Here is a 20,920-nt window from a genome sequence, read left to right on the forward strand (position 1 = left end):
ATGTGCTGCCGAAGCGAGCACAGGCAACTTCTTCCTGATGGTGAGGGCCAAGCCCCCCAAAGAGACATGCAATTCAACCAAGTTCAGTCTCTCAAGAGCGGAGAGCCTGCTAAGATTAGGGCTTCCACACTCCTGCAGCCCAAAGAACAGTTCTGCACGGAGTAAGTACTGCCGGACCTTCCCTAAGCGGTACCCTGGGATTTACATCCGCGAACAAGAAACAGGAACGTGAGGCCAGAAGGAGGTAAAAGGCCTTCCAGGCTAAGCGTGGGACGGGGCAAGGAGGGGAGCGAGTCCCCAGGAGAAGCCTGTTGCCGCCGGGTTGGAGTGCAGGCTGGCAGGAAGTGGCCTGTTGGGGGGGGCACCACGTCCACTGAACCCCAGGAGCCGCCCACCCCATCTCTCCCTGCCTGCTTTCCCTGCATCACCTCCTCCGTCCCCGTACGACCGTGGCGAACAGAACCCCATCTTAGGAAAGGGGAGCGTGGGCTAAAAGGTCAGCTCTGGGTGGAAGGTCTTCTGGAGCAGGCATCTGAGCTCAGCTGGGAGGGTCAGCCCGCGAGTTGGGGGCGCCGCCCTAGGCCCGGACCCAGAGAGAACCCCTCGGGGCTACGCACGCCGGCCGGGGACGAAACCGACAGCGAGCACCGGCTCGGCCACCCAAACCCGGCGGACGGCTTCCCTCCACAGAGCCCTCCCCCGAGCACCCCTCCGCCTGCCCCGACCCGGAAGGGCCCAGCGCGCATGCGCGGCCGGCACGACGGGCCCCAGAATTCCGCGCGGTCTCGGGGTCTGGCCGTCGCGGGGCACGCCGGGACCCGCAGTCCGCGGCGGCGCGAGCCCGCCCTCCACCTGGCGGGCGGCGGGCGCCCGAAGGGCCCAATGGGAGCGGCGGCCCGGCCGCCCCGCCCCGCGCCGCCGGACGCTGTGCCGGGACATGGCTGCCGCCGGTGCCGGGTCCTTGAGCTGAGCGCCCGCCGCCGGGAGCCAACCGCCGCCTTCAACCGTCAGAGCCGAGGCGCCGGCGGGCGGGCGAACAGCCGCAGTCGCTGCGCAGGAGGAGGAGGCAGCAGCAGGAGGCCCGAGCGGCCGCCGCGGCCGGGCACATGGCGTCCATCTTATTGAGGAACTGCTGCGGCCGGGGGCCCTCTCGCCTCCCGCCGCCCCGCCCCGCCGCTCCGAGGGGTAAGAAGCCGGAGCTCCGCGGACAGCGCGGGGTCTGGAGCCGGGGCCGGCGGCGTCGGGTGGGCAGGGCGGCGGCGGGGCGGCGGGGCACCGGGGCTGGGGCCGGCGGCGTCGGGAGGACGGGAGCAGAGGGCCGGGAGTCCGGGCGGAGGGTCTCGGGCCTCGAGCCTCGGGCCTCGGCTGCCCCGCGGCAGCACAGCGCGGGCTGGCGCCCTGGTGGGTCGCTGGGTGGGGGCGCTCGGACCTTGGGCTGGGCTAGGGTCACGCGGGGCTGGGACCTTGCGCCGCCTCGCCCCTCTGCCCCGCCCTGGCTAGCCGGGTGTCGGGGTGTGGGAGCAGCGCGGGGAGCGGCGGCCTCTGACTCACTCGCGCTGTGACCTTAGCCGCCCGGCTGCTGGCGGCGGCGTCCTGAGTGGGGTTCAGAAAGTTTTTTGAAGGGAGCGCGCTGACGGCCAGCCCTAGGACGGTCTGGGCGCGCCTGTCGCGATTAAGCTTGGTGGAACGTGGTGTTCACTCTCGGGGAAAGTCGTGCCCGTGGGACACGTTTAGGACTCCTTGAGATGAGATGGCCAGGGTCTGCGGGCTTGTAGGACATCCGCAGCGCCGGTATCCTAGTACTGTTACGTGTTTGTAGAGGGGACCCCTGGCCTTGCACGTGATGGCCCCAGGCAGGTCCCCTGGTCTCCCCCAGCCTGTGATCCTGCTGTCCATATAGAGATCACACCTAACTCGGGGCTCTTAGGGGTCCATATATCAGTAGCCCAGATTCCCTTTCTGATTCTTTTTACATTAACCTGAGTTTGTTCCTTATCTGTTAAGATTAGGACTTCCCTTACAAATATTAGAGGCTCAAGTGAAATATATTTCAAAGTATTTTAGGATGCACAAAAGCACACCCAAGAAACATGATTCTTGTAATTTTTAACAGTAATGACTATTGGTTGCTTAGAACTTTGGAGCCATGGGAAGGGCACTGAGCAGCGGGAATTGACGGTGTAAATGGTCTGGGTGTCCAGGTCCCTCTGCTGTTAGAGTTCTCCTTGTATCTCTTCCCTGTTAAGCATGGTAATAAAAATACTTTGGCCACTTCAGGTTTCTGTAGCATGTTCACAGTTTAAAAGTGAGCAGAATTTGTTTTTGTGGTTGTCATTCTGGGAATACAGATGTTTCTTGTAGTTAGCACTGTTCTTTATTATACAGGAAGGGGCTGAGAGTGGCTTGGACATTAGGTTTGCTGTAGGACCAACAGGGAATCCAGAGCCCGGGAGACCCACAGCTGGACTCCGAATCCAGTCTTGAACCTTCCAAGATATTCTAAAACAGTGGCCCTTTTCTGCAGCAAGTTTCCCCAGTATTAACTTTTTCTGTCAGTGTGGCTCATTGTCACAATTAGTGAACCAACACTGGTACATTGTTATTAACTGAGCTCCATACTGTATTCAGATTTCGTTTATTCTGTCTCACCCTTTTAAAGATTTTGTTTTATTTTAAAGATTTTATTTATTTATTGGGGGAGAGACAGTGAGAGAGAGCATGAGTGAGGAGAGGTCAGAGGGAGAAGCAGACTCCCCATGGAGCTAGGAGCCGGATGCGGGACTCAATCCCTCGACTCTGGGATCATGACCTGAGCTGAAGGCAGTTGCTTAACCAGCTGAGCCACTCAGGTGCCCTCTGTCCCACACTTTATTCTGATTTTTTTACTTTGTTATTTACATACTCTCTATTCGACTTTGTTTTTTATTAGTACTTTTCCTTTATTGTGCACATATTTTATTTCTGATATCTTGCTGTACCCCAGGACCTTACCCAGGACACCACATTACAGGTTGTAGTTATTTCTCTTTAGTCTCGGCTGTGACACATTTCTCAGGGTTTTCTTGACAGTTTTGAGGACTGTTCAGCTCTATTGTAGAATCCCAACCTTCAGAGAGAGGAGAGGGCCTGGGGATTAACATTGATTGCCAGTGGCCTAGGGTGTGATCAGTCATGTCTAGGTAATGAAGAAAAGAACTCTTGACTAAGGGGGCTTGGGGAGCATTGGACTTAGTGGCATCTGTAGATGCCAAGCCCACAGGGACACAGAATCCTGCACTCAGAAGTCTTCTACACCATGCACTATGTCCCTCCCCATCTGGCTGGTCCTCATGTTCTTTATAATAAACTGTAACAGTAGAGAATTTTCCTGAGTTCTGTATTGTTGCAGAGAATTAATAAAACTCAAAGTGGTGGTGGGAACCCTCCTATTTGTAATTGGAAGAGGTGTGGGTGACCTGAGGACCCTATTTGCAACTGGTATCTGAAGCTGAGCCATGTTGTGGGACTGAAGCCTTAATAACCGTGGGTGCACACTAACTCCAGGTAGGGTCAGACAGAACTGACTAGTAGGCTGTCCAGCTAGGGCCAGAGAGTTGGAGAATTGGTTATGGGGACGGGGATTAAAGGGACTTATAGAAGGAGGAAATGACCCATCTATGGCCTGTATCCCCGAGTCCTCCCCCTGGATCCCTCAGGAGCAGGTTCCTTGGAGGGCTAGGGAAACCTTCAGAGTGCGGAGATTGTGGGAAGGGGCCAGGTAGGACAGGGGATGTGCAGTTCACATAATATAGTGACGGAAGGGCAGGCCAAGGAGCTCTGGAGCTGTGACAGTTTGTCTACTTGCTGGGGAGAGGCGGGTGCGAGGCTGGGAGCCATGGCTGAGCCATGTTCTTGAGGTGCGGGGCTGGCTCAGGTCTGGCACACTTCTGTTTGGTCCTCAGCTGGAGTAAGAAGGGCTTCGTGGGGCACTGGGTGGCTCAGTGGGTTAAGCCGCTGCCTTCGGCTCAGGTCATGATCTCAGGGTCCTGGGATCGAGTCCCGCATCGGGTTCTCTGCTCAGCGGGGAGCCTGCTTCCTCCTCTCTCTCTGCCTGCCTCTCTGCCTGCCTCTCTGTCTACTTGTGATCTCTCTCTGTCAAATAAATAAAAAAAATCTTAAAAAAAAAAAAGGGCTTCGTGTTACTAAAAATGTAGTGTTTGAAGTATAAAAGATTATGAATCGTGGTAACCACTTGGGAGCCCAGAGCCCAGCTTAAAACAAGACTGTCACCTGTACTACAAGGTCCCGAATTTGATGGGAATAGCCTTCTACACAGAAGTTGACTGTGATGACGCTGGGTTTCTCTTGGGATACATAAAGTGACAAGTAGATGTCTTTGTCTCCAGAGGGTCTGCCAGGAGCTGCTTGGGTCTCCCCTGCCTGGCCTGCTCGAAGGGTGTTTCAGGCTGTCACCTGTCCCCTTTCGTGCCCATCTTCTCTCCTCCCTTCTCACTCTGGTTCCCAGACTGAACCCTCAGCACCCCACACCTGCTCTGTGTACTCCTGCTGCCTCAGGGTCTTAGGGTGCCAGCCTGCCTTTCCAGCCTTGTGGCCTGGCACCCTGTCAGCATGGTGCCTCTGGCCCCGTGGCCCCCATATTTGTCACATTCCCTCCGCAGGTGGCCTCCACAGCACAGGGCTTGATCCCAGGTAAGCCCAGGCATTGGTCTTGAGAACGAACTCTGAATTTATGCTTACGAAAACCACACTGAGTTAGAAAAAGTGTCAAAAGTACACCAAAATCCTTAAAGTGTGCTATGCACTCACCAGTACTGTTTATCCAAGAAATAGCTTGCTCTTAGTGTCTGTTTTACCAATAATTCTCATAGCCCTCGCCCCCTCCTGTGGACAGAGAAGGTGTTGGGCTGTTTGCATGGGGTCCTTGTTGCTCTGTGGAGTGTCTGTGCGTTGGGGGTCCCATGTAGCCTGGCATCAGCTGGAGTGAGTAGGGAGTGGTGCTGCCTGGGGAGACCCCCAGGCCTGGGCTCTGTGGACCCTGTGCTGGTGAAACCTGGTATCCCTGGTTGGAGTGTTTGAAGCCAGGGGCTGTTTAAGATTCCCCTTCTTTCTAGGGCTACCCCAAGACCCTGTGTTCCTAACTGAACAGACCCTTCACTTAGCAGCACTTTGAAACCTTCCAACACTCAGTACAGACTTCAGGAGACTTACTCTGCAAAAGAGACTCTAAAAGGTGAAATCAGTCTGCAGCCCCTGGTTTGAGACTTACATTCTTGTTTTCTCCTTGTCTTTGTCGTAGGTACTCTGAGAGATCATGCCTGTCTCAGCTGTGCCAACACCGTGGGGCTGATAAGCCACTTGTAAGTCAACAATGTCACTGTGTGTCTCTTTAAAGTGGGAGCTTGGAAATGCTTGAGTGCTGTGCGACTCCTGATTTTGGGGGGATGGTATAGTCTACCCTCCTGTTCTTTAACGTCTTATGTTATTGGAACTTGGGAAAATAAACATTCATAATCCTAGTACCTGTGGTAAATATTATTACATTTTGGTGAATTTTATTCTGGCCTTTTTTTCATGTGTCTGTTTTTGAAAAGTGTGTACTTACTGTGCACCGTGTGCTTTTCCACATTCCCACGGCTGTTTGTCTATGGGTTTTCATGTGCTTGTGCAAGGAGACATAGGCTGCACCAAGACCCTCCCTTGAACCCCATTTGGTCCTTTGTAGAGCATTGTGTTGAGTGACTGCTGGCTGCAGGGCTCGCCCCCACCTGGTGGGGGATGTGTGGGATGTGGTGGACTTAGCCCTTCCCTGTGGTGGTACTTTGTGAGGCTGGAGGACTTCCTGGGGGGAGTGGCATCCATACTTCCCTGTCCACTGTCATACGTGGACTCGAATGTCCCTCAGGGTTCCTGTGCTCTCCCACCCATCATTCCCTCTGCCCGGCATCCCCAAGCATAGTTTCCTTCTGATTAGCTTCCCTACCTACGTGGTTGATTCCCAGACCTGTCTCTTGACTCCCAGGCCCTTGTCCACTTGCCCCAGATACCCAGAGTAGAGCCTGTCTCTCCCTTCGGACAGCCCAGATTCTTCCAATCTGGGATTATAGACATCTTTCCCAATTGCTGTCCAGCTGGCCCCTCACAACCACGGAGCTATAGGTTCTTCTGAGTTTTCTTATAATTTGAGCTTGTTCATTTATCACCCAATCTTGTCTTTAACACTTTCTGGATAACGCTTCCTGGAACAGATTTAATTCCCTAAAATAAAAACTATATAAGTCATACACAAAAACTTGGTTGATGGCGAAGCAAAATTGTGTTTAAACACAGGGGCTTGAGAGGCTTTTCTTGCACGTGTGCGTGTCTTTGTGGAATGAGGTTGGCACTCGTGCAGTGTATGGTGGGGACACAGAAGAGTCTGATTCAGAGCCCCTCCCAGCAGCAATCCTTGCTGGCCCCTGCATGTGGCAAGAGTACTCCCCCACCTGGCTCTTGGGTTTGATTTTTTTTTTTTTTTTTAAACAGGATTTTATTTATTAGAGAGAGAGAGAGAGAGAGAAAGAGTGTGTTCACAAGCAGGGGGAGCTGCAGGGAAAGGGAGAGGCAGACTCCCTGCTGAGCAGGGAGCCAGATGTGGGGCTCGATCCCAGGACCCCAGAATCATGACCTGAGCCAAAGGCAGATGCTTAACTGCCTGAGCCACCCAGGCACCCTGATTTTGGGTTTGATTTTAAAGCTTTTATTTATTTTAGAGTGGGTGTTGGGGGAAAGGCAATCCCGAGCTGACTCCCCACTGAGTTAGGAGCACAACATGGGGGCTCCCTTCCACATCCCCATGATCACGGCCTGAGCTGAAATCAAGAGTCGGCCACTCAACCGACAGAGCCACCCAGGTACCCCTGGGTTTGATTTTAATTAGATTTCTCTTTTGACCAGTGTAAGATGTTGTTGTCATGAGCTCTTTTTTTTTTTTTTTTTTAAGATTTTATTTATTTATTTGGCAGACTGAGATCACAAGTAGGCAGAGATGCAGACAGAGAAAGAGAGGGGGGGGGCGCCTGGGTGGCTCAGTGGTTTAAGCCGCTGCCTTCGGCTCAGGTCATGATCTCAGGGTCCTGGGATCGAGTCCCGCATCGGGCTCTCTGCTCGGCGGGGAGCCTGCTTCCCTCTCACTCTCTCTGCCTACTTGTGATCTCTCTCTGTCAAATAAATAAATAAAATCTTTAAAAAAAAAAAAAGAAAGAAAGAAAGAGAGAGGGGGAAGCAGGCTCCCTGCTGAACAGGGAGCCCGATGCGGGGCTCGATCCAAGGACCCTGGAATCATGACCCGAGGTAAAGTCAAAGGCTTTAACCCACTGAGCCACCCAGGCGCCCCTCATGAGCTCTTTCTTTTTATGGTACGGAGCTATTGATGAATGTTCATAGAACATCTTTACTCTTGCCAAAGTGTGCATTTCTAGATTTAATTCTAAAGCAAACTCTGTAATCCATGGGTAACCCTCTCAGGGGCATGGGGCCCAGCACGAGGCTGGAAGCAGGGGCTGCTGATCCCGGGGTGCAACTCCTGCTTGCCATAAAGCCTCGTAAGGCCAGCTCTTGGGTTTTTTCAAGACAACCTAGAAGTCTAGGTTTTTGTGTGAAGTGTCTGGTTTCTAGGTACCAGACCTCTAGGCAGGTTAGAGGACTGTGGTGGGGGCTGGTTCACCTGCATGAACCACTTGGCAGTGGTGGCGGGTGGTGGTGCTGCCAGTCAGTGACCCCAGCGGCCTGTAGAGCCTTCTGTGCCCTTTTCTCTTGCGTGGGACGCTTGTGTCTGAGTGGTCTGTGCCTGACATTTGCCCTGGTGAGGCCTCCTGCGGGCTTTTATCTGCAGGGGACCAGGCCTGGAACACTTCCTTTCTGGACAGTTCTTCTGGGTTTACTTCTGAATTATTTCAGTTCTAAAGTGGTCTTTTTGGGATTGTAACTGGAGTGTCCTCAAAACCATAAAATCAGGGCTCCTGGAGGGTCAGTCAGTTAAGTGTCTGCCTTCAGATCAGGTCATGGTCCTAGGGTCCTGGAATTGAGCCCCACATCGGGCTCCCTGCTCAGCGGGAAGTCTGCTTCTCCCTTGCCCTCTGCTGCTTCCCCTGCTAGTGCATGCACTCTCTCTCTCTCTTTCTCAAATGAATAAATAAAATCTTTTTAAAAACCCATAAAATTGGGCGCCTGGGTGGCTCAGTGGGTTAAGCCGCTGCCTTCAGCTCAGGTCATGATCTCAGGGTCCTGGGATCGAGTCCCGCATCGGGTTCTCTGCTCAGCAGGGAGCCTGCTTCTCTCTCTCTCTCTCTCTCTCTCTCTCTGCCTGCCTCTCTGTCTACTTGTGATCTCTCGCTGTCAAATAAATAAATAAAATCTTAAAAAAAAAACAACCCATAAAATTGTTTGGGAATATTAACTTAAAGGTGCCCACATTTTCCTAGGGGGTTAGCTGTTTTCTTTAGTAAGACCTTCTCTCTTATTTCAGGAAGAGGTCATTTTCTTTATCTGGGCCACACCCGGTGCCTCTAAGAGGATGCCCAGACGTGTTGGTTTTGGTGTCCATGGGTCTTCTTTTTCATTATTTTTCTACGTGATCATTGCTGGCATGTAAGTCACGAGTTTTCTTGTGTCCAGCCACTTCTCACAGCTCGTTTATCGTGTTCTAGCTCACAAGGTACCACCTGTCCTTGGAGGCGCGGTCTGCTGGGGCCTGGCACTCTGCGCATCTCTCCTGGTGCCCGTGCTTCTGCTTTCCCTCTTCCTCAGCCGCCGGGCTTGGTGTCTGAGCAGCTGCGTTGTCACTTCAGCAAACAGAGTGTCTAGGGTTTGGCCTGTGTCATGTTAGCTTTTGTTTTTAGTACTCTCTGCCCTGTATTTTTATTCCTGTTTTTGTTAGGGATGGATGTTGAATTTTTCAACCACCTTTTAAGAGTAAAATGTACCTGCATTTAAGATTCATATTAAAACATAAAAACTGGGGCACCTGGGTGGCTCAGTGGGTTAAAGCCTGCCTTCAGCTCAGGTCATGATCCCAGGGTCCTGGGATCTAGCCCCACATCGGGCTCTCTGCTCAGTGGGGGGCCTGTTTCCTCCCTCTCTCTCTGCCTGCCTCTCTGCCCACTTGTGATCTCTGTCTATCAAATAAATAAATTTAAAAATCTAAAAAAATAAAAATAAATAAAACATAAAAACTGGGGCACCTGGGTGGCTCAGTGGGTTAAGCCTCTGCCTTCGGTTTGGGTCATGGTCTCCAGGTCCCGGGATCGAGCCCCACGGTGGGCTCTTTGCTCAGCGGGGAGCCCTCTTCCCCCTCTCTCTGCCTGCCTCTCTGCCTACTTGTGGTCTCTCTATTTCTGTGAAATAAAAACCAAATAAATGAACATAAAAACTGCTTTATTAATACAAATTTTTTTTACAAGTTACAGTTTGTAGAGAGTTAAGTGCTTTCTTTAGAAAGTTAAGCAATGTGGGGCACCTGCTGGCTCAGTTGGTGGAGTGGGTGACTCTTGCTCTCAAGGTCATGAGTTCAAGCCCCATGTTGTGTGTAGAGCGTACTTAAAAAAAATTAAGATTATAGGGAAAAGAAAAAAAAAGAATGTTGAGCAGTGGGAACCAAAAAGCTGTTCAGATGAACAGCTACACTTCAAATGAGAGGTTACAGGTGAGAATTGAAGTCTTTATCAGTCTCAGCATCCCGGCCATGTTGCTTTCCTTTTGCTGGTTCAGTGTAAGAAATACTGAGCCACACGGTTAAGGACAGGTGACCCTTGAGCAAGGCAGGGAGGTGTCAGGGCCACCAACCCCTGTGCATTCGAAAGCGCACAAACGACTTGACTTCCACGAGGTGAACAACGGCTAGCCAGCTGTTGACTGGAAGCCTTGCTGAATTCAAACAGTCGATTCTCACTTGTCTCGTCTGTGTAGCACATGCTACATTCTTACAATAAAGCAGGCTAGACAAAAGAAATCGTAAGGAAAGTGCACTTAACAGGGCCATCCCGCATTTGTGGGAAGAGCTCCGCGTATAAGCCCAGCCGCAGAAGTCCACGCAGTCCTGAGGCCAGTGTGGTGGCCACTGTGCTCTCTCTGGTGGTTCTTTTGCAATCTCAGTCTTCAGCTAAAATGGTCCAGACCCCAAAGGGTGAGCGGGTGGGGAGTTTCTGATCCAGGACAATGTCATGGCCGTTGTCTAGCTGCTCTTGACCTCCTTTATCATAAAAATAAAGGCAGCGAGGGAGCCCCTAAAATTGGGAATAAGCAAACTAACTCATTAGTCCTGGAGCTCATTCAGTGGGAAGACTGGGGCTGCTGGGAGTCTCTTCCCAGAGTCTCATGAGTTCTCCTGAGATGGGCTGCAGAAATGCTAAAACACTAAAAGCTGCTTCCCCAGCCCCTGGAGTGCTCCTCCCATGGGGGACGCTGGGTGTCACAGGGCCTCCAGGGTTCTGATAGATGTTGAGATGTTGGCAGTGGTCTCTGGCTCCCTGGTGGAGGGGCCCCTTGTCCTGCAGGCAACCGTGGTTTCACCTCTTGTCTCTGGGCAGAGAGATGTCCTGTACTTCGGGAATCACTCCTCTAGGTCCTGGCACCTGTTGCTCTGTTGTCCATCTTTGCTTCCCTTCTTGCTGCTCGTATCACTTTGCCCTTGCTGGTATCATGTCTCTGAAGAATGGAAAGGGGCACGTGGAGCTTTGCGATTCTCCCTGTTCCAGCTCAGGCCATTGTCTGGGTGAGCTGTCCCCTCAGGAACAGGACATGATAGGAGTCTTGTGGCCACAGGAGTTATGCCGTTGACAAGAGTTAGGGAAGAGCCACAGGTAGAGCAGATGTGGGTCCCTTTGCCTGCCACGCTGCAGTTGTGTGGCTGGTGCCACGAGGCACAGGAAATGCTGACCCTGTGAATGTTGAATGTGTTCTTCTGTCAGGCACTACTTAGTTTTTCTCTTCATTTTTTTAAGATTTTTAAGTCCTCTCTCCACCCAACGTGGGTCTCAAACTCACAAGCCCGAGATTGAGAGTCACCTGTTCTTCTGACTGAACCAGCCAAGATATTCATAGTTTTTCTCTTCTTGAAGGTGGCAGCAGGGGGCGTGTGTTGAGGTGGATGTGGGCATCAGCACCCTAAAGTATAATGGGCACCTTCAGTAGGAGACCCCAAGTTTTTTATTGCCCACAGTCTGTCCTCTAGTGACTGCAAATTTTTCTTTTTTTTTTAAGATTTGATTGATTGATTGATTGATTGACAGACAGAGATCACAAGTAGGCAGAGAGGCAGGCAGAGAGAGAGGAAGGGAAGCAGGCTCCGCCAAGCAGAGAGCCCAACGTGGGGCTCGATCCCAGAACCCTGGGATTATGACCTGAGCTGAAGGCAGAGGCTTTAACCCACTGAGCTACCCAGGCGCCCCGACTGCGAATTTCTTGTTGACACGTTGCTTTTGCCTGGACTGGGTTTTCCCCATTTTGAAAGGAAAGAAAAGGAAAAGCAGGACTGGGGTCTGCCTGGTGGGAAGCTGGGCCCATGGACCCTGTGTGGGTGAGGCAGGCATGCACTTCTCAAGAGCAAGGCCAAGCCGTGGGCTCTCGTGAGCTGGGGCAGAGCAGAGCACCAGCTGCCCATGGGAAGGCAGCAGTGCCCAGATTAGTGTTACTCTAAGAAATATTTTTAAAATAACAGATTATGCAATTTTATGCTTTTGGAAAATAGCTAAACCTTTCTGGCTAGATTGTTAGTAATACTAGTCTCTAGTGTGTGTGAAGATAGCCAGATCTTGGAGGGTCACTGGCCCCAGCTGGATACACCAGGTGCTTTTCTGCATGCTCTGTTTTCACGAGTCTGTCTGCCTGTTGGCTGCCCCTGTAGCTGCTGACATCATGCCTTCTTGTGGCAGCCACTTGCTTCCTTGCTAATTGCGGGTTGGAAAATTGGATAATTAAGTTTGACGGAGATGGGAGGTAAGGTTCATTACTGTGTGTGGGCACTGTCATCGCCTACTTTAGGAGGTGAGGGTGAGGCACAGAGGGCCCAGGCTATGGCTGCAGTCCCACAGCCCCATGCGGCTGAGCAGCTCCGCTGTGCTCCGTGCAGCCTCTCTCTTGCCAGCTGTGATGCAGCGGGGTGGGCTCAAGGCCACCAACCTCCCTGCTCAAGCGTTGACTGTGGGCATCTGGGGGTCATGGCACAGGACTGACCCTGCCCTCTGCACACGGGAACGGGGGCTCCAAGCGGGCAGGAGGCCAGTGTGGGCTTGATCAGTGTGTGGCTGGCGGTGCCCTGTGCCAGCTTTGCCCACTTGATGCAGGCTGCGAACTGAGATGGGCATGTCTCTGTTTTTCCTTCGGTGTTCCCTGCCTATAAAAGGTGCATCTAGACTAGACATTCACAGAGCTTCCTTCCAGCCCTGACCGGCTGCTGCTCAGCTGCTTTGATGGGAGGGTAGTCATCACTGCCACCCTTCTGGTAGGTGTTGCTGTGTGCCAGGCACGGCTCTGGGGACTTTGTGTGTGTTACCACACCTGTTTGCAGAGGATGCTCCCGAAACACGGAGGGGTTCATTACATTGCCCAGGGTCTCACAGCAATGAGCAGTGGATTGGAATTTGAACTGGGACAGGCAGCTATAGAGCTCAAGTCCTCACTGCTGGCGCTGGGCCAGGTGCAGTGAGATGATCCGGCAGCTGGGAAGAGGCTGGGGCATGTTGGTTGTATGCACATGTCTCTGAGGTTAAGTTGAAGCCCGTGGCCTCCCAGAAGTGGGTCTCTGCACCAGGAAGGGAGGAGGTCTCCAGTGAGATGGGTGGGGTACATAGACAATTGTAGGGCTCTGAGAATCGTGCAGGTAAGTTGCTCCAGCACTGGACTATAATTGAGGCTCTGGGCTGAGCAGCGGGAGCAGCACGGGGAAGAGAGGGTAAGAGTAGGCTCCGGACGTGACTTGTTAAGTTTTTGGCATTTTGCACAAATGTCTTTGTTGGGCCACACACAGGGTTGGGGCCCCGTTGATTCAGGTGTCCTCACTGACTTCCAGGACTCACTCAAGAACTGCAGGTCTTTGTAGAAAGTCATCTGCTAGGGGAAAGGACACCCCCCCCCCCGCCCCTGTCCCACTCTGGACTCCTCAATTCTGGGAACCCATCTGGGAGACCTGCCCTGAGGTTGGGTCTGTCTAATCCAAGGGTCTGGCTTGTACTATTTGTGTCCAGCCTGTCCCTTCACCCCAGACCCTATCCCATGCCCAGGCTCCTTGGTGTCCTGGTGTCTTCCATGAGCTCATGGGGACTGGCTGCCTTTGGTCTCTCACACAAGCCCCTGGCAGGCAGCTATCTCCTCCTCTTCCTGCTGTGGTTTCCAGGCATCGGGAAGCAGTGGGGAGTCTGTTTCACGAGCCGGGAAGGCTGAGTAGTGTGAGCGGTTGTGACAGGGCTCTGGTCTGTGTCGCTCCCGTTGGCATGTGGTGTTGGGAGGTTGTGGACTGTGGCTGGCTCCTCATCACTGTTTTCCTTTTTTCCTTTTCAAGGATCGTGCCGTTTCGCTGCCGCACTCCTGTCCACCCCGTGCACCTTTGCTTCAAAGCCGATCCCCGTGGCTGCTGGACTCTGAGGCCTGAGCACACATGCTCAGCAGCTGGAGCACCGTGGGCCCTCCCCTCTGCCACTCTGGTCGTCCCAGGGCCACTTTTCCTTCCATTGCGCTGCTGGCACTCATCGGCCCCGCTGGGCGATGACTCCGTGGTGGAGAAGTCCCTCAAGTCCCTAAAGGACAAGAACAAGAAGCTGGAGGAGGGTGGCCCCGTGTATAGCCCCCCACCAGAGGTGGCCGTGCGGAAGTCCCTGGGGCAGAGGGTTGTGGACGAGCTAAAACACTATTACCACGGCTTCCGCCTGCTGTGGATCGACACCAAGATCGCGGCGCGTATGCTTTGGCGCATCCTGCATGGCCACAGCCTGACCCGCCGGGAGCGCAGACAGGTAAGGGGCACGCAGGCAGGTAAGGGGTGCGGGCAGGTAAGGGGCGCCAGTGCTCCCGGCAGCTTCCCCTTCTGGGTGCTTCAACGTATATTCCAGGCTTTTTTCTGCCACTTCTGGTGTTAAAAAAAAAAAAAAAAAAAAAAAAACACAGGACAAATAACCTGCGAACTTCTCCATAAGATGCTGCTGACAGCAGCACTTCTCCTCTGCCAGAGGCTTTTGTGTCTCCTTCATCTGCTCTGGAACCTGCCCGCTTTCCCGCTCCCTGGCCGTCTGGGTCGGCATTAGTGCACCGGCTTTCTCTGCCATCCACCAGTTCTTTCTTTGTTAAGATTTTATTTATTAGAGGGGCACCTGGGTGGCTCAGTGGGTTAAGGCTCTGCCTTCAGCTCAGGACATGATCTCAGGGTCCTGGGATCAAGCCCTGCATCAGGCTCTCTGCCTGCCTCTCTGCCTACTTGTGATCTCTCTCTGCCAAATAAATAAGTAAAATCTTAGGGGCGCCTAGCTGGCGCAGTGGGTTGAAGCCTCTGCCTTCGGCTTAGGTCATGATCCCAGGGTCCTGAGATCAAGCCCCACATCAGGCTCTCTGCTCAGCAGGGAGCCTGCTTCCCTTCCTCTCTCTCTGCCTGCCTTTCTGCCTGCTTGTGATATCTCTCTGTCAAATAAATAAATAAAATCTTTAAAAAAACCCCAACTAAATAAAATCTTAAAAAGATTTTACTAGAGAGCTAGACAGAGTATGAGCAGGGGGAGGGGCAGAGGACAGGGAAGAAGCAGATGCATGGGAATAACATGGGACTCCATCCCAGGCCTGGGATCCTGACCTGAGCTGGAAGGAAGATCCTTTGCTGACTGAGTCCCCCAGGCACCCCATGCCATCCCCTGGCTCTTAAAACAAGATTCTTCCTATTTTTCCAGGAGCCCAGACCTTCTAGATCTCTTATCTTATCTGAAATAACTGATGGTTACAGTGTTGATTTTTCTTTCTTCTTCCTCTCTTGCTTTTTTTTTTTTTTTTTTTTTTTTTGGTGAGTCCCCAGGGGGCAAGGGGCAGCTTTATGTTCTCTGCACCCTTAGATTCTCCAAGGAGAGGTGCAGCGATGGGTGATCCCTTGAAGTTGACCTTCAGAGGATCTTAGGAACTGGCTGTCATGTGTGAGAGTTACTTTGGCTTCGAACTTTATACTCGTTCTCAGGAACTTCATAGAGAACGTGGGTCATTTTAACGGGCTAGAGTGTCCCTTGGGACGCTGTTCTAGGAGGGGGCAGGTTGAGGACTGGAAGAAGGAGCAGTGGCATTGGTATTCCAGAATCATGCTGTTAGTGCTCGCTGGGTGTCAAGTACAGTGCACACGTTAATGCTTTCTCGGATTCCCTTCTGCTCCACCCCCATCCCATTCTGCCTTGAAAGGTGCATGTGTTTGCTATTTCATTGAAGACAGTGAAACTTTAAGAAAAAACAGAGTTGGGGGGCGCCTGGGTGGCTCAGTGGGTTAAAGCCTCTGCCTTTCGCTTGGGTCATGATCCCAGAGTCCTGGGATCGAGCCCCGCATCAGGCTCTCTGCTTGGCAGGGAGCCTGCTTCCTCCTCTCTCTCTCTCTCTGCCTGCCTCTCTGCCTACTTGTGATCTCTGTCTGTCGAATGTATAAATAAAATCTAAAAAAAAAAAAGAAAAAACAGAGTTGGAGTGCATGGGTAGCTCAGTGGGTTAGAGCCTCTGCCTTCAGATCAGGTTATGATCCCAGGGTCCTGGGATTGAACCCCACATTAGGCTCTCTGCTCAGTGGGGAGCCTGCTTCCTCTCACTCCTTACCTGCCTCTCTGCCTACTTGCTATCTCTGTCAAATAAATAAATAAAATCTTTTAAAAAAAGAAAAGAAAAAACAGTTGGAGCAGATGAGTACATCCCAGGGTGAGGTCCCTGTGTGGACATGGGCTTGGCCAAGGTGGAGTGTCTGTCCATTGCCAGTATTAAGGAGAGGGTCTGTGGAGCAAGGCTATTTTCCCTTGGTTTAGGGTCCTATAGATACTTTGAATTTGAACAGAACGTTGGCAGTTCTGATAATTAGAGAAAAGTGACTCTTAAATTATGTTTACAAAGGCAAAGAGATTGTAGAATAATTTGTGTAAGTGTTGTGTAAGCAGGAGGTACATTTGATCATTTTTTTTTTTTAAAGATTTTATTTATTTATTTGACAGAGAGAGATCACAAGTAGGCAGAGAGGCAGGCAGAGAGAGTGAGAGGGAAGCAGGCTCCCCGCCGAGCAGAGAGCCCGATGCGGGACTCGATCCCAGGACCCTGAGATCATGACCTGAGCCGAAGGCAGCGGCTTAATCCACTGAGCCACCCAGGCGCCCCAGGAGGTACATTTGAAATGTGAATTTAGGTCTACGGCCATACCACCCTGAACACGCCCGATCTCGTCTGAAATGTGAATTTAGGTCATGTAGCTGTTGAATGCTTGCTGATCATGTTAAACAGAGTGACAGACCTGTCTGGGGTTCCTGTGTGACACGATTCTCTGGGCCTGTGGGCCTGCGTGTTTGGTGGAAGGAGCGCTTCTGGCCCTGTCGCAGGAACTCTGGCTTACCCGTGGAAATGACTCTGAGTGGCAGTGTCAGCAGGAGGGACCACGAGGCAGCGCTGTGTGTTCAATCTCAGTGTGTGTCTGTTGACTGTGTGTTGAGCAGCTGTGTGGGCAGAGATGGTGCCGTCTTCGGCCTCCGTTCTTGCTCGAAGTAGCTGCGTGCTCTCTAGGTGCCCCGGGGTCCTGGTTTTCCAGCTGGGACCACGTGCGGCTGACATCTGGCAGAGCTCTCTGTGGAGAAGTGCAGCTAGGGCCTGGCTGGTGGGCTCTTGGGGGCTCTGGGGAGCTGGGGGCTGTCGGGCAGGCTTGGTTCTCTGCCTCTCCAGTGTGTTCACGGCTCCTCCTCCCAGAGCCTTCTCGCCAAGTGCTGGCTTCAGGTGGAGCACGTTGGAGCCGTGATGTTTACCATGTGGCAGTGCTCTTAGGCTAACAAAATTGCTGGTCTAGCCATTGATGGCAGACACGTGATCGAGAATTACTGCAGTTTCTCAGCTTTGTTAGACTCTTACCGGTTCCAGCCTCCTGCTCCCTTCAGCTGGTGACCAGATGTGGCAGGCAAGACAGCCTAATAGCAGTGAGCACACTTGGCGCCCAGCCCTTGGCTTCTAACGGGCCCACAAGGGGGAACTGGGGCTTCTCGGAGACAGAGCTCACCAACGGTGCTACGGGATGAGCCCATGTCAGAAAGTAAGGAAAAGGGACACCTGGGGGCTCAGTGGTTAAGCCTCTGCCTTCGGCTCAGGTCATGATCTCAGGGTCCTAGGATTGAGCTAGGGGCTCCCTGCTCAGCGGGAAGCCTGCTTGTGTTCCCTCTCTCTCTCTCTCTGTCTCTCTTCTCTGTCAAATAAATAAATTAAATCTTTAAAAAAAGAAAGTAAGGAAAGACTCGAAAATAAGCAAAGGGGGCACTTTCTGGGGTGGCCAGTGTGGAGTAAAACAGTTTTCTTCATTTCTCTTAGCAATATTGTACTATGTCATATTTTTTGGTGCTATTATAAATGGAATTTTTTATTGTGGTAAAATACACAATTTAAAAAATAGTTTCACGTTGCTGTAAACATCGCCATCCTTGTCTCCAGAGTTCTTCCATCTCACCAAACCGAAATTCTGCCCCTCATGAAACACTAACTCCCCACCCCCGACACCCACCCTCTACTTCCTGTCCCTGTGACCTGGCTCCTCTGAGGGCCTCGGGTAAGTGGGTCACACAGTGTCATCCCTTGGCGACCGGCTCACTTTACTCAGTACCGTGTCCTCGGGGTCCATCCCAGTGGGGGCAGATGTCAGAGTGTCCTTCCTGTTTAAGGCTGGATAACGATTCCATTGTGTGGATTGTGTGTCCATTTTGTTTATCCATCTGTCTGTCCATCCATTCACCCATCTGTCTGCCCATGGACACTTGGGTGCTTCCATCTTTTGGCTCTTGTAGGTAAAAGGACTTTTTGAAATTTCAGTTTCTAGTTGTCGATTGCTAGTACCGTTGACCCTTGAACAGCAGAAGTTTGAACTGTGCAGATCCACTTATGTGGATTTTTAAAATAAATATATAAACAAAAAAAATATATGCACTACTGCAGATGTACTTTCTTTTATCATTCTTAGTATTTTCTTTTGTCTGGCTTTATTGTAAGAATACAGCAGATGAAATCTATAGCATAGAAAATGCGTGTTCATCAACTGCTCTGTCCTCACTGAGACTTTCTGTCAACAGGAGGCTCCTAGCAGTTACATTTTTGGGGAGTCAAAACGTATACATGGATTTTTGACTGGGTGGGAGATTTGCTGCCCCTAACCTCTGTGTTGTTCAAGGGTCTACTATATATGGAAGTAAAACTGACTTTTTAAATATTTATTTATTTGAGAGAGAAAGTATGCATGTGCTCGAGTGTTGGGGGACACAGAGAGAAACCCAAGCTGACTCCACACCCCGTGCAGAGCCTGACGAGGGGCTCCATCTCACCACCCTGAGACCAGGACCTGAGCCAAAACCAAGAGTTGGACGCTTAACCGACTGTGCCACCCAGGCGCCCCCGGGGCTACAACCAATTTTTATGTATTGATCTCGTGTCTTGCAGATTTACCAAAGTCCGCTGTTCTGGTATCTTTTGTTGTAATGGAGTCTTTTGTTTTGGGGAGAGGTAGGATGGGCCTACCCATCCTACCCTTGAGAGAGAATCTCAAGCAGGCTCCTTGCACACTGTGGCACCCGACATGGGGCTTGATCTCACGGCCCTGAGATCACGACCTGAGCCGAGATCATGAGTCAGCTGCTAAACTGACTGTGTCACCCAGGCCCCTCTGCATCTGTTTAGATGATCCTACAGTTTTCCTTTTTTTTTTTTTTTCCAGTTTTATCAATTGAATGGTTGAGATTATGAGATTGGATAAAAAAATGAGACCCAACTCTGTGCAGTCTACAACACACACCCCTTAAGTGTAAGGACACAGATAAATTCCAGGTGACACAGTGGGGAAGGGAAGTGGTGCTGACAGCAGAAGAGAACCGGCACAGGCACGTGAGCACCGTTCTGCGGTAATTGCAGAGCAGAGATGACCAGGGATGGACAAAGTCTTCCTGGTGTCCGGCATTCACGATGCTGAAGAGGTGAAGTCACCAGAAGGACAGAACATTCCTAAATGTTCATGTACTTAATGACAGAAGTCAGACGCCAAAGAATATATTGTCCTGTTCCGCGTGTGGAAATTTCCAAATAAAGCAAATTTATAGAAACAAGTCAATTTACTAAGGGTAGAAACAGAGCTTGACTGCAGACGGACATGGGGAACTTTACGGCACAACAAGCATGTTCCAAATCTGTAAATTTACCCAAAAATCATTGAATGACACACTCAGTGGTGAATGTCGTGGAATGCAAATTAAACCTCAGTAGAACTACTAACAAAAAAATTAATGGACTAAGTAAAAAAACACTTTAACTGAAAGGGTCTTTCTGTGGTCTGATTTTGGACCATTTGAGTATAAAAATAATAACAGTATTGAATTGTAAACAAATGAAAAAATAGAGGAATCCATGAGTTGGTTTTGACAATAAATAGGAAAGTGAATATGCAAGGTTTATAAATGAGATAGGTTCAGGTTGGGGGGTCCCTGTTCTGTGACCCTCAGAGTAGAGACTGGTCTGGGAAGAGCCAGGAATGTGTGCTGTCTGGGGAGAAGAGCCTCTGCTGTGTCCTCCACATACGCAGGACCATCGAGAGGCAGGTGGCTCCTGACGGCCGGGAGGGGCTGCAGCCCTTGGGGAGCCATGCTCCATTGGGTATGTACCCCTGGAGCCCAGTTGGAAGTGTCAGATGAGGCCAAAACGACGCCATTTCTAGGAATGACGTTGCTCTTCACGAGCACAGAGCAAGTCATGACAGTGGAAGTGCGCACATGTGCACAGGGTGCCTTCGTTTCCTGGGAGGCTGGACAGTTATGGGTGTAGACCATCATTGGCTGGTCATGACTGAAGAGAAGGCTGAGCTGCCTAGGGGCCTGGCAGGGAGTGTCGTCTTGGGTTTTGGGGGATTTCAGCTTGTGCGTTTCTTTAATGGCTTCAGCGGTAGTTGATTTCTGTTGATGAAGCCCTTGGACGCTTGTCCGATCATTGCTGTGTAGTGCAGGCTCAAGTCAGGCTATCTGGAGAAACATACAACCTGCACTCTTCCTTGGGTGGCGTGGTGGGTGGCGTGGCCACAGCCTTCCCTGGTGGCCCTTGCTGGTGCCAGCAGTGGCAAGTTGTCAGCCTGCCACTCCTGTCCCATGGCGTTCAAGCCCGTGGGCAGTACCATGGCTGTGCCAAGCCATCTGTGCTGAGCAGGACCCCCCCTGCCCCCAGTGGGCAGGGCACGAAGGGATGGGGCGGCTCCTACGGCAAGCTTCCACCCCTCCTTTCTGAAGGCTGTCTTCCCATGGTTTGGACACAGGAGGAAGAGCTGGCTTTGGGAGCAGTTGGTAGAGCTGTTTGGAACTTAGCGCTCTCGCTGACCCCAGCAGGCGGTGCCTGCAGTCGCGCCTCCCTGTGCGCGCACACTGAAAGCATGTGCACGTGTGAGCAGTGGCGTTGCCTCACCCTCTGATCCATTCCGCCTTTGCCCAGTTTCTCCGGATATGCGCTGACCTCTTTCGCCTGGTCCCCTTCCTGGTCTTTGTGGTGGTGCCATTCATGGAGTTCCTGCTTCCTGTCGCTGTGAAGCTCTTCCCCAACATGTTGCCGTCTACGTTTGAGACCCAGTCCATCAAGGTGAGGGGCCACGGGGGTGGTGAACTCAGGGCAGGGCAGCTGCGAATGCAGTTACGATGTCTGCACTGTTCGTGGCTGATGCTCAGGTGTTGTGTGTTTCCTT

General features: G+C 51.8%; 1 protein-coding gene across 2 annotated transcripts in view; it reads left to right on the top strand.

The window, feature by feature from the left end:
* Positions 1 to 866: 866 nt before the first annotated feature.
* Positions 867 to 20,920, top strand: part of LETM1 (leucine zipper and EF-hand containing transmembrane protein 1) — a 39,215-nt gene continuing 19,161 nt past the window's right edge. Inside the window, exons 1-4 of one of the 2 annotated variants that reach the window (XM_045993313.1) lie at positions 867 to 1,185; positions 5,297 to 5,357; positions 13,532 to 13,982; positions 20,674 to 20,817. In XM_045993313.1, coding sequence (XP_045849269.1) covers positions 1,107 to 1,185; positions 5,297 to 5,357; positions 13,532 to 13,982; positions 20,674 to 20,817 — 735 coding nt within the window. In that variant the 5' untranslated portion in view covers positions 867 to 1,106. The remainder of the gene's footprint in view (positions 1,186 to 5,296; positions 5,358 to 13,531; positions 13,983 to 20,673; positions 20,818 to 20,920) is intronic. The other variant, XM_045993303.1, reaches the window with a different exon arrangement.

This window comes from Meles meles, chromosome 2 (assembly GCF_922984935.1).
Source record: "Meles meles chromosome 2, mMelMel3.1 paternal haplotype, whole genome shotgun sequence".
NCBI lineage: Eukaryota > Metazoa > Chordata > Mammalia > Carnivora > Mustelidae > Meles > Meles meles.